Raw genomic sequence first — 12,178 nt, 5'->3', positions numbered from 1 at the left:
ACCACCTGTGCTGTAAATGCTATATGCTAATCTGTGCAAATATTAATAACCTGCCTTATGCACCTTTTGTCAATGCAAAACCTAGTTAGCTAACAAAAAATTAACTTAGAAGATGCTTAGGCTGGACACCCTTGGGAGCATATGCCTTTTTTTCCAGGCCTTTGTGAAGACTGTGAACTAGCTCCTCCTGCAATTTGTGCTAAACATGCATGCAGAGAAAGTGACTTTGCCAAAGCCAGTCTTATCTCCCTGTTTTTCATCAAGGTACTTCAGTGTTTCTAGGGAATAAAGGCTACAGCTGTGGGGAATTAGGATGAACTTCTGGTTAGCAAGAGCAGCCAAGGCACAGACTGTTCCTCGCATCCGTTCCTCACTCCTTTCAGGCACCCATATAGAGACATGAGTACCTGCCTTAAAATGTGTTATCCTAGAATGAGGACAGAACTTAGTATTTTCTGCACCTGCATAGCACTGAAGGTACAGCTCCCACAAGGCTCCCTTTGCAATGGATGTCTTCAGAGCCACAAAATGGCTGCTGCTCTGAGCATGTCTTGCACAGCAGTATTTATCAAAAAGGCACTTAAAAACCCCACACGCAACAGAAAAGCCCCACCTTCATTTAACTCCTCAATCTGAGCATTCTTTAAATGAAATCCCAATACAGCAATTACTGCACTGGAAGATAAAACGCAGCCAAAACAGAAACAGTACTCAAGGAACAAGTGCCTGCAAAACTTAAACATTTGGAAGTACACTAGCTCACTCATAAAACACAGACACACTTTCATGAAAAAGGAGGCTGATTTAGGCTCCACGTTTAGGATACACATACAAGTCGTTATTTTTTAAAAAGATACATACACATGTAGTTTTAAATGCAGTTTTACAGATGTGCATGTAAACATATTCAAATATACTCATCCATGTCACGGATTATCCCTTAAATAGTAAGAACCAAAGTGGTGCAAGAGTCATAGGAAAGAAGGAATGAGAAGTGCTGCAAGGAACAAAAAAACACCCAAACACTCTCTTGCACTTTGCACTTCAGAAACAGATCTCATGGATTAGGAGGGAATTTTAGCTCACTGTGGAAAACCATGCCTTTGATCTATCTCAGGACAAACTTTGCAACAATTTAACTTTAATGAACAACTTACTACATATAGCTAAAAGCCAATGCACATTGTTTAGCAACCTTGTTACCTCCTTGACATATGGTTAAGCAAAACAGTGCTAACATTTAAATGATCCTATGATCTCAATTTCACCTTCCCAGTATCATTTGGATCACTTCACATGTGGTGGAACACCGGGAGAAGCTTCTTAAAAGCAGAACAAAATGTTAAGTTTAGGCCTTGTAGAACATAAACAGCTTTACCATTGAACTTTTAAGACAGGGAAGTCTCCCCAAGCAATGTTTCACCAACCACTAAGAAACAATGGAGATTCTTTAAGTAGCTTTCTAAAACAACTGATTTTTGCATTCAAACATTCCAGTGTAACTGCATGGTGCCACATATTGACCTCTGATTGTGAAAAAAAAAAAGCTTTTTTTTTTATTTTTCATAGCATCTATCACTACTGCACCATCAATACAGCTTTGGAAGCATGCATTGGGAGAGTACACCAAAGATCAAAACCACATTATTTTCACGGTAACAGCTTCTGCTCCCCTCAAAGTTCTCCTCCAACAGAAACTTCATTCTCTCTTTTCCCCACCCTTTCCCCCACAATTTAGCTAGGAGCAGATACTGAATCCCAATCTGGACACATGCAAGAGATATTCAATAAAGACTAAAACCAGAATTGAACACCAGTAAGTGACACACACGTCACTTATTTATGCATCAATTTACTTTCTTTTTTTTTCCTTCAGCACTCCTTTTCCTTCCTCCATACAGAAAATGAGACACAGCACAGCACTTGAACTGTGCTTTATGAAAGAGAAAGCTAATCCAATGAAAGCTCCCCACAGATGAAATTAACTGACCAGACTTCCCAAAAATGAGACCAGTTCCTGAAAGGATAATCCTGTGCGTGTACCATGTTTTTGACAGCAAAGAGCTGAAGCACAAAATCAACCATCAAAATCCATTCACAATACAAGTCTTAAAGCACCTACTGCAGGATAAGCAGTCCTATAAGAAGACAGATACAAATATATTTCACTCCATTATGCTTAAACATACCCTTTTAAAAGCCATTCATTTATAGGTGTGATTGATAATAGCTGAAGAAAAAGCCATATTGCTGTTGGGAAGAACACAAGTGTAAAAATCTGGACAAAAAGGTGTAGTTTCACATGCATCAAAGCACTTGTCAGCTCCTGCAAGAGAAAAAGAAGAGAGGAAGTTACAGTCATAACAGCCAAAGTAGGATCACATTTGTGCTTTTAAAACTAGGATCATCTTTATAATACAAAGAGAGTGCATGTCAAAAAGGCACTTTTAGGGATCATCTGATCCCTTCTTTAATAATGAAGTACATCCAGACAACATAAAAGCTCTGGCAGCTCCTGGGCATTTTTCCAAAAGAATTGTCCACCATTTCAATAACAGTATAGCTCTCATAACAGTAGCTTTCCAGCAGCCAGCCTTAGCACTTTGCCGCTGCTTCAAAACCTGTGTTAACTATGCTGACAGCCTGTTTATTTACTGCTGATATCAAGAGGAAGGGAAAACTGTAGTGTCACCATGACTTCAAAATCATGTCTAGTCTAAAGACAGCCACAAACTGTGATTCTCATTTATACATTACGGTCATCATTTGTGGTGGGTTTTCTTTTAAGGGAAGACTAACAAATACAAAAAGCACAGCAATCTGTAGCAGATTTTGATTATTTATTGTACCAACAAATAGGAAATATATAGAAAAAAATAGGTGGATGGTGAATAGCAAAGAAAGAATAACAAGAGCATAACAAGCTAACAATAGCTAAGCCATAAAATTCACAGAAAGAAAATGCAAAACACCACTGGAGACTGAGAAAACAATTTTAATTTTCAACAGTGCAAGTGCACTCCTGTGTGGTGATTGAGTATTCTTAGCAATAAAGTCTTCAGTTAGTTCCATGTCTCCACTTTTGTCTTTTGGGCACTCCAAGGATCTTTTACACAGTTTTGAGTACAAGGGAAAAAGCTTTGTATATTTCAGCTCATTTCAAAGCTCGTAAGAGAAGAAAAAATCCTTTTCCTCTCAAAATAACTTGCTCTCTTCTCAAGTAAACAATGCAATAGGAACTGATGGCACTTTTATTCAAAACCTAATTTGCTAGGGTTCTCCAGCTGACACCCCAAAGGCATTTAAAAAAAAAGGATTATAAAAAAGTGTATTTCCATGTATATCCATGCAGCAGCCAATCTTCAAGTGCCACCTTCTTTCAGCTTCCAGAAAGAACTTTTATGAAACACAATCAAATATTGCATTTTCAACCATCCAAATGCACAGAGATGTAATTATACATCTGGAAGTACTAGCAATTCAGCACTGAGTTCTTGTTACTTTATTACTAAATAAATAGATAATAAAATTATCTCCCAAATTTGGGTTAGGGTTAAAAACCTTCCACAAAACCCCACACACCCTTTCATTTGTATTCTTCAAGTTACATAAAACAGAGAGTTGAAACTTACATCTTGATCAGGTTTTACTAAGAAAGTATCACTACATTCAGCACTTGGTTAAAAACGAATGAATGCTGTTTCAAACACGTGAATGAAACAACAATTATTTTTAAAGACAGAAAGTTCTTGAGCAGGCCAATATCACTCAACATGGAAAAAAAATAGGCCTTCACACATAACCAGTTACAATACCTAAGGCATTATGAATAGCTTCACTGTAGTACTATTTCATCTTATCTCAAAAAGAAAGCAAAAATTAAACACCTAGTAGTAGGAAACACATCCTGTGCGGGAAGACAAGATACCTGGAAATACCTGCATATAAAAGTGTATGTATTAAAAGTAAATAATGGCATTGAGAAAAAAACAGAGCAAGTGACTTCTTTCAGCAAAGCTGCTAATTCCTCCTTCTTCCCTGCCAAGTCATGTCCAGCCCCAGATGTCTTAGTGGCCTAATCTATGAAGGCACCCCCAATCTAAGCACCATCACACATACAGAAGTGCCCTTTTGAGTAAATATTTTTTACAACTGGGAAATGCTTTAAAAAATATATGATTTGGAGAAAGCTCTCATACTTTCAAAAGCAAAATCCAAGATAAAAACTTGGACAAGACTGGTTAGAGCTTCCAGGGAGCAAGGAAGGCTAGTACAAGAAGGAATGCTGTATTAGTGGAACAGGTCTTTGCAGATACAAATTACCAGTCTTTAGAACGTCTCTAGTGATTGCCTGTTAGAATAGTTATTCCTAAAACAGTGTCATCATTAAACAAACACCAAGGCAAACAGCCTTCACCCTCTTAAGCTATTTACAAAGGCATCTGTCACTGCAGACCTCAAAAGCAGAAGTCTCAGAAAAGTTACTGGAAGCTTCTAGTTATGACTTTGTTTCTGCACGCCAGGTAGGACAGGTTACCTTGTCTTTCCCAGTATTTCAAACACTTTAGAGAGCTCATCCTAGCTTCTCACTGGTCAGCATGAGTTGTGTTGTCATTCAGCCACGCTTAGATGGCCATAGCTGGACTCCTCTGGGAAAACACCCACACAGAGCAAACAGTGTTTTCAGTGGCTTGCCAAATTCCTCATGGAAATGGATAACTCCAGTATGTGATTTAATTTCTGGGGCCCTACAGGAGGTATTCACTCTAAAAAAGCAAGCTATCCAGTCACTGAAGACTAAAAGAGCATTACATTAAAATGAAATCAAATGTTCTTGTTATTTCTGGACTCACTCTTTCTACAGGTATAAGAGGACCTCAGTCACCTCTAGATCTGAAAATGTCACAAGCCCATGCACAGGCAGACTCTCCCTGAACAGTGCCGATTATTTTGTAAAATGCTTTCTGAATGCATGTTAGCAAATTTTTTTGAGCATGAGCTTTCACAGGAGATAAAACCTAAAGCGCAATCTTAAAAGAGCATCAGCTATTTCTAGTTTTGTCATATTTATCAGAAGGCCTCTGTTAGTGCACAATTTTTTATTATTTCATAAAGCATACCAAACACTAGTTTCAATCTAACATGTTAACCAAGGTAAACAGCCAACACACAGGTCAAGAACTAATAAAGACAAAAGCAGAAGCTATTTCCTTTGCAATCTAATAAAAAGATATATTAAAATTATATATAATACCAACTTCAGGTTGTGCTTTAAGCAATTAAAACATGCCTCAAAATATATTAATGAAATAATGGCCTGGCCTCCTAATGCATTTAAGTATAGTTTTTGGCATACATTTTAGAAAGTAATAGCACAAGGTACAATGACGGAAATGTTCTTCTTCCTTTTTATCTTCTGCCTCCATGGCAGAAATTCAAGAAAGGCTAAGCTTCTTGATGGAACATAAAGCTGGATGTACAGCATGAGTCCTAATTAATGTTTCCAAAAGAACCTGAGGTCAGCTACCTAGACATAAATATCAGCTCCTGTAAAAGCTTTGTTTGCATCAATATATTGCTTTTAGAACCACAGGTGAAAAAAAGTTATGAAAATTCAAAATAAGACATGACACATTGCCCAAGAACTTGTAAGTCATATCACCTTAACTGGAAAAATCAGATGGACACTGGCATTGATAATGCTATTGCTTTCACACTCACTCACAGCTGCTTTATAGATACAAAGCTTCAAGGATACAACTAAGTAAAAAGGAAAGTTTGACTTTTTTTCCTCTACATGCAAAGATTCCTAACACTGAAAGCAGAAAACTCTGCTCCATCAGTACTACTCAGGCTTTGTGTTTCAGGTTTCTCTTCTCTGTAGAAGCAAGCTCCTCTCTGCAGCCTATTTCCATTAGGATTAATCACTGTCCCAGGCAAATAGATAACATGGCTCTTCCTGCTTCCCCACAGGGCCATAAGGCTTGAAATAGATGCTACAGAATTCACTAAAGCTACTCACTTCACTTACACTGTGTCCCAGCAGAACCAGAGGCCAAAACTGCCAGCAGACACATGCAGAAGGCTGCTGCGAATTCAAACACCACCTCCTTTAGAAACTTTATCTCTACAACCATGATACAGGTATAGATACTTTTTGTTGTTGTTGTGGAATGCATACAATTTGTACAGTTCCAGCTGTTCCCAGTTTGCGTAGAAGCTCATTTGACAATATAATGGCGATTCCTTTAGGCATCAGTATCATGCAACATATGAATGACACCACCTGTTAGGACAGCCACCAGTATAAAAGGAATCAAGAAACTAGACTAGGAGAGACATGCAGTGTTTCACTCAAACTCTGGCTGCTCCATCTCTTCTTGGCAGGTAGCCACCGTTTCTTTCCTCCATGCCTCCTTTACACATCACTAAGTTCCCCCCTTCATCTCTTCTTACTCCCTGTTTCTCTTTGAAAAAACATGACAAAATTTGAAACAAGTCTCACTGTTTGCAATATGCAGCTGTGCATAGGCACTTCAAGTCCAAATGTCTACAACTAAATTCTATAGGAAAAGACTGCCAAGACTTTGTACCTGTATTGGCCTTGCATCTGCAGAGGAACCCTTTTGTGTTGATACTAGCTGCTGCCCTGTGCCTACCCAACATGGTAACTTAAAGCCAACAGATTTTTGCCTGCTATCAATCCTGTCAATTGACTAGCCTAGTGTTATTTAGAGATCGCACCAGCAGGCGAGATGAAGGAGAGAGGCACAAAGAGCTCAAATCTTCTTTTTTTGTCCTACAGAGGCATGGAGACTTCACATAGCCCCTCTCTACTTAGCTCACTACAACGTTCTACCCTATGCTGGTTTCTATCACAGTTTTCTGGCCTGTATCTCACCTGAACAGTGGGAAGCCAAAGAGCAGAAGGAATCACAGAAGGCAGGTGCTGGTGCTCTCTTGGGTCTCACCACGATTTGGGTTTGGGACACATCCAGGGCATAGACCCAGTCTCAGAATTGTTCTCAACACTTTCATTTAGTCAAAGCCCTGCAAAGTCAATTAACCCTCCCTCTCTATGGATGGGTGAAATTTATTCACACTTTCCTTCTCATCATGGTCATTGCTTTGTGAATAATTTTCTGAAATCAAAGAGGGGTCCATAAATGTCTAGTATTTATCTCCTCTTGTTAGCCATTTTTCCAGCATCATCAACAACAGCACAATAATTAAATATTCCAACTACATTCAAACCTGATCAAAAGCAACACAAATCTTTTTAGAGCAAAACAAGAATGAAGCAATGAGAAATTACAGTACCTCAGTTTTTAGGGAGAGTCCGCTGTTAAAGAATATAGCTGAAACAGCAATGTAAGTTATGGTAATTTCTGGTTTCAGGGGTCCTAAAAAATACAGACATAGAAAACAAAGTGAACTACCATCAAAGATATAACGATACACATATACTACATGAAAGTAAATGAGAATACTTAGAAAAATACCTGGAGAAAGTCTAATCATTAAAGTCTCTAATAAAAATAATGGGGTTTCTATTAGGTTACAGAAAGCATGCTGGTTTTCAATAAAAGCAAGCCAGTGAGTGGAGAGTGAGGTATGATGTCATACAAATTTGGCTTCCGTGATTACAGGCTACTGGTAACTTAACGGGCAAATTGTGGAAATGTGAAAATAGGGAATTTTTCACAGCTCTGTCATCAGAGTGTCCCTACAGCATCAGCAAACTCAAACCATACACTCAGATAAAAATATTAGCTGCTTCTTCCACAGGACTATCAATATCATTCACATATCTGTGTCTCAGTCCTTCCCCCACAACACACACACCTGTCCAGCTGCCTGCACAGAGGAAACCCAATCATACTTTGCAACAGTTTCCTTGGGCAATACAATTCTGTATTATTCCCTTACAACAGGGCTGTGGCAAAATGGTTTGTTCTTACAACACCACATTTCAGACACACCACTGCAGTGAGATCAGCAAGGGCAGATACCTGCACCGCCATGGGTTCCACTACATTTAAGGCTTACATTTGTATATATTTGTATACTTTTTTCAGGAATATTAAAATAAAATACTTTTTATACTCCTATAAAAATGAATTCTTTTAATACACTTTGCCTTCAGAGGCCACCGAGCACAAACTGTATATACTCATTTTTCCACAAGCATTCAACCAGTCATTAGAAAGAAATTGTTAGCAGTCTACTTAGGACCAAAGTAATATCCTAACTCTACAAGTGACAGTAACTTGTCATGAGCAAAACTGCAGCAGCAGACAAACAAGCCTTTACTTGACACTCCAGAAGAGATCCTTTCTGCTCTTTCAGAGGAATGATACACTGATGGTCACACTGAAGTAAGGTAAATGATTCTCAGAGAGATTTGATCGTATACTGAATCTAATCAAATTTGCATCTGAAGTCATTTAAACCCAAATCCTACCCCCAGAGAGGGCTCTGTTGATGAGACACTGAAATGGTGCATGTTAAATACAAAAAAAAAACCTCCAAACAACCAAACCAACCAACCAATCTATACAAAGCATAAGGTAAAAATATGCCAAGAGATGCAACAGTTAAAGTTGCAACAAAGCACACGGCTAGTTGCAAAATTATGGCATGTTAACTGAATAGCCAGGGGGGAATTGGACAAAGGTAAACAGAAAAATTATACAAATACATGTAAAGTTATACAGAAAACTATGTAATACACAGACTATATACTTTTTCTAATATTTTAGAAGATTAGAGCATATATGTACGTGCATAAACACAATGGGCAGAAAGGCAGTGGGTCAGTTAGTCTGGCTAAAACAGTGGTTCTTCCAGGACTCAGTTTTTCTATTTTAATGTTTTTTGCTGGACTGCCTGAACTCCTTTACACAGGAGAAACCTCTAAGACTAGAGCAAACACACGTTCATGGAGCACAGGGAACTCTGCTCAGAACAGATCCCCTTCATCTCTTGTGTGAAAGACTGGTCAGGAAAGCTGTTCACAAAGGAACTAAATAGGCTCATTCATCAAATAGGAAAACACTCAAAAAGGGCTTGGCTTATGCCCTGAAGGTGGCAACAGCACAAATCTTTGTTATTTGTGTTCCACTGGTAAGGATGCTGGACCACCCATACTATTGGAAAGGCCCTGCAAATTACAGTGCATGGTTTTGTCAGCTGGAAGATGACAAACCAAGGGTTATTTTAATATGTTGATATTTCCCACCCCCCACCTCTTCTTTCTTCTGGCTTTAAGAAGACAAAAAAAATTATTGTTTTTTCCTCAGACCACTGAGATCACACAGCTTCAGAAAAGGGATAGATACCACTTTGTGGAAGGTGTGCTCATGAGTTTGAATCAATGCTTACAAGATTTTTCAAGCAAGTTGTCCCAGGAACAATATCATGTCAAAGCTTGACATCTCTTTGCAGCAGGATAATTAAATGAAGTGCTCCATCATAGTGCTTCCATGCAGGAAGTAAGTTGAGGGAAAATTATCTCATATCCTAGTTAAAAGGATCTCCCACATTGCTGCTAACAATTAGCATGACAATCAAACAGAAAGGGACAAGCCACCTCATACTATCAATTTTAAGCTGTCTTTAAGGTCTGCTGAAGACATAGCATGGAACCTGCAAGAAGCTCCATGTGGGTCCTATTCACCTATACAATACAGCACACAGATGTTAGAAGGGATCCTTGCACAGCAGAAATTTGCCTACCCTGAACTCCATGAAGTACTGGAGCCTTAGCTGCCACAGCAAACGTTCAGAGCCATATATTTTTTAATCACATTCGTCTTTCCCAGAACCTAAAGGGGAAAAGGGGGAAAGGTTGGCTCCTCAGTGAAAAACCATCTATTCCCAAACTTCAGCTCTGTTAAAAAAAAAATACAATTAAAAAAAAAAAACTATGCACATAAAAGAATAGACAGATTCTTAATCTACTCCAATAACATGGAACTGCTAGAGGAATTCTGTTCATATGTTCTATATCCCTTTTCTTAAACCTTCAAAGACCAGTTGGAAATATATATATATATATATATATATATAAAAAAATTAAATTAGTTCTTGAAAATTGTAAATATCTGGAACTGAAGTTACAATAGATACTAACCAGCACACACTGTCAGCATTTATACTTAAAGATATACTGCTTATTTTTAAACAACACTGGATGTTTCATCAGCTCTTGTTCCAAGAAACATACAACTCCTCGCTGCTTAGAAAAGGGCAGATCTTCTCATTTGTTTACCGTGAGCATTTGGCACCATTTTGCACTGAACCATTTTCATTGTTTTCACTCATCTTTCATGATGAATTAAGAGGGAACAATAACAACAGCAACAGCTCTTTAAAATACAGGAGTGTTATTATAAAGTAAAAAGAAAAATCATCTGGCTGAAATACAGTACCTGAGATTTTAAGGCAGTATACCATAAACTACACCTCCCGAGAAGCTCACAGGAGACATTCATACACCAAACTGCAATGACTTCATGCCCATCTCAGAGTTCTTGAAGTTATTACTTAGTTTAACAAGAGTACATGCAAAAAGGAAGTTGCTATCCGGGTTTCACTGCTACTAACCCAAAGAGAGTAAGCTACTATTCCAGCAACTGGTGCAGTGCCTAGCAAAGATACAGGAACACATCCCAGACTATTTCTTCAGTACCTGAGAATCACTGACTGACTGACCGGCCGAGAGGCGAGCTGCTGGTGGTGCAGGGACTACCGGAGGGCCCGGCTATGTCCCGGCCCGCTCCCTGCGGCTCTCCCTCGTGCACCACTCACAACCCGAGCTCCAAACTTTCTGCGGTGGTGCCCCTATGCCAGAAGGGCACCCGAACAAGTCTCAGCGTCCCCGGCAGCGAGACTGCCAGCACCCCCGCCCAGGGACCCCAAGAAAGGCCCACAGACCCTCCCCTGCCTGCACCCCCAGCACCGGGGCGGCCCGCTCCACGCCCGGCCTGTCCCACCGGGGCCCGTGCAGGGCAGCGCCAGGTCCGACCCGCACGACCGAAGCGCGCCGGGGGGGTCAGCGCCGGCCACCGAGAGTTGACAAAGTACGGCCGGACCCCCGACGCCGCCTGTGCTCTCGGGCGGCGGCTCCGGTGGCCCCGCTGGCGCGCCCTGCATCGCCCGCCGAGCCGAGCTGCCGAGGCAAACCGTCCCCAGCGGGGCAGCGGCTGGACTCACCCCCTTTGACGCCAACGGCGGGCTCCAGCCGCGCCACCGTGATGACCAGCACGATCCCGAGAATGAACCACTCCTTCCGCAGGCGCTCCAGCAGCCCCATGGCGCGCCCCGCCGGTCCCCGCCGCCCGGCACAGCACGGCCCGCCGCGGAGCACCACGGCGCAGAGCCGGGGCGGGGTGCAGCCCCTCCGCCCGCCGGCAGGGCCAGCCGGATCCGCTGACAGGAAAAGTCTCACCCACCGCCGCCATCACTACCACGCACCTCCTAATAGATACGCAGCTTCCAACCGACGGCCCGCTCGCAGCGCCGACACCCCGCCTCTTCGCCTTCTGGCTTTGGCGGCGCTCGCCCCACGCTGCCTCGCGGCACCGAGGCGGCGACTCCGACAGTCACAGTAGGTCGAGGCGGCGCGGGGTGATGTGACGGGACTGCGAAGCCGCCGGCCGCTTCCGTTGCTGCTATCGCCGGTCAGGCCGTGAGGGCGGCCCCCAGAGCCGGTCCCGGCGGGGGGCGCGCTCCCTGCGGGCGCGGGTGCTCGGCTGGCACGGTGGGGCAGCGTGCGGGAGTGAGGGCGGATGAGTGCGCGCTGTTTTGGTACATTACAACGTCTGCGTGACGCCTCGCGTTTGATGCGCGGAAGGGCGGGCGCGAGCTGGCTGTTGCAGCCGTTGGGCGCGCGTGGCCCGGCTGGAGGAGGCAGCGGCGTTCCTCGGAGCGCGGGCACTCCCCATCCCGGTGCAGGGGACGCGGGTCACTGTGTGGGCTGAGGCTGCCGGCAGTGGAAATGCTGTCGGTTAGTACCCCGCGGCCCTAACTGCGAAGCGATTTGCTCCGCACTGGCGGCGACCGTTCGGTCGCAGACGTGTCGCCGGTGCGCGAGCCCCCGTGTCCCGTTACCGAGCGACTGACCGGCTGTTGCCTCATCACCTCTCTGCTCACCCTGGTCTTGCAGTAGGAAGGC

The 12,178-nt window shown here is 42.4% G+C and overlaps 1 protein-coding gene across 18 annotated transcripts in view; it reads right to left on the bottom strand.

The window, feature by feature from the left end:
- The window catches only part of SLC10A7 (solute carrier family 10 member 7), a 164,636-nt gene that overhangs the window by 132,095 nt on the left and 20,363 nt on the right, over window positions 1–12,178 (bottom strand). For 10 of the 18 annotated variants that reach the window (XR_009961608.1, XR_009961607.1, XR_009961611.1 and 7 more), the window contains exons 1-2: window positions 11,218–11,446; window positions 7,321–7,403 (exon numbers count right to left, since the gene is read on the bottom strand). Coding sequence is in view for 12 of the 18 variants with exons in the window: in XM_062602826.1 (XP_062458810.1) it covers window positions 7,321–7,403; window positions 11,218–11,317 (183 nt within the window). In the remaining 6 variants the exon portion in view is untranslated. Of the gene's footprint in view, window positions 1–2,189; window positions 2,327–7,320; window positions 7,404–9,592; window positions 9,676–9,738; window positions 9,873–10,693; window positions 10,835–11,217; window positions 11,447–12,178 lie in introns of those variants that run through there. The other 8 variants (XM_062602820.1, XM_062602819.1, XM_062602821.1 and 5 more) reach the window with 7 other exon arrangements.

This window comes from Pezoporus occidentalis, unplaced genomic scaffold (genome assembly GCF_034315485.1).
Source record: "Pezoporus occidentalis ecotype Australia unplaced genomic scaffold, CSIRO_AGI_Poc_V1 ctg79, whole genome shotgun sequence".
NCBI classification, from domain to species: Eukaryota; Metazoa; Chordata; class Aves; order Psittaciformes; family Psittacidae; genus Pezoporus; species Pezoporus occidentalis.
The sequence above is the reverse complement of the archived record's forward strand: the minus strand, read 5'-3'. Positions and strand labels throughout refer to the sequence as shown.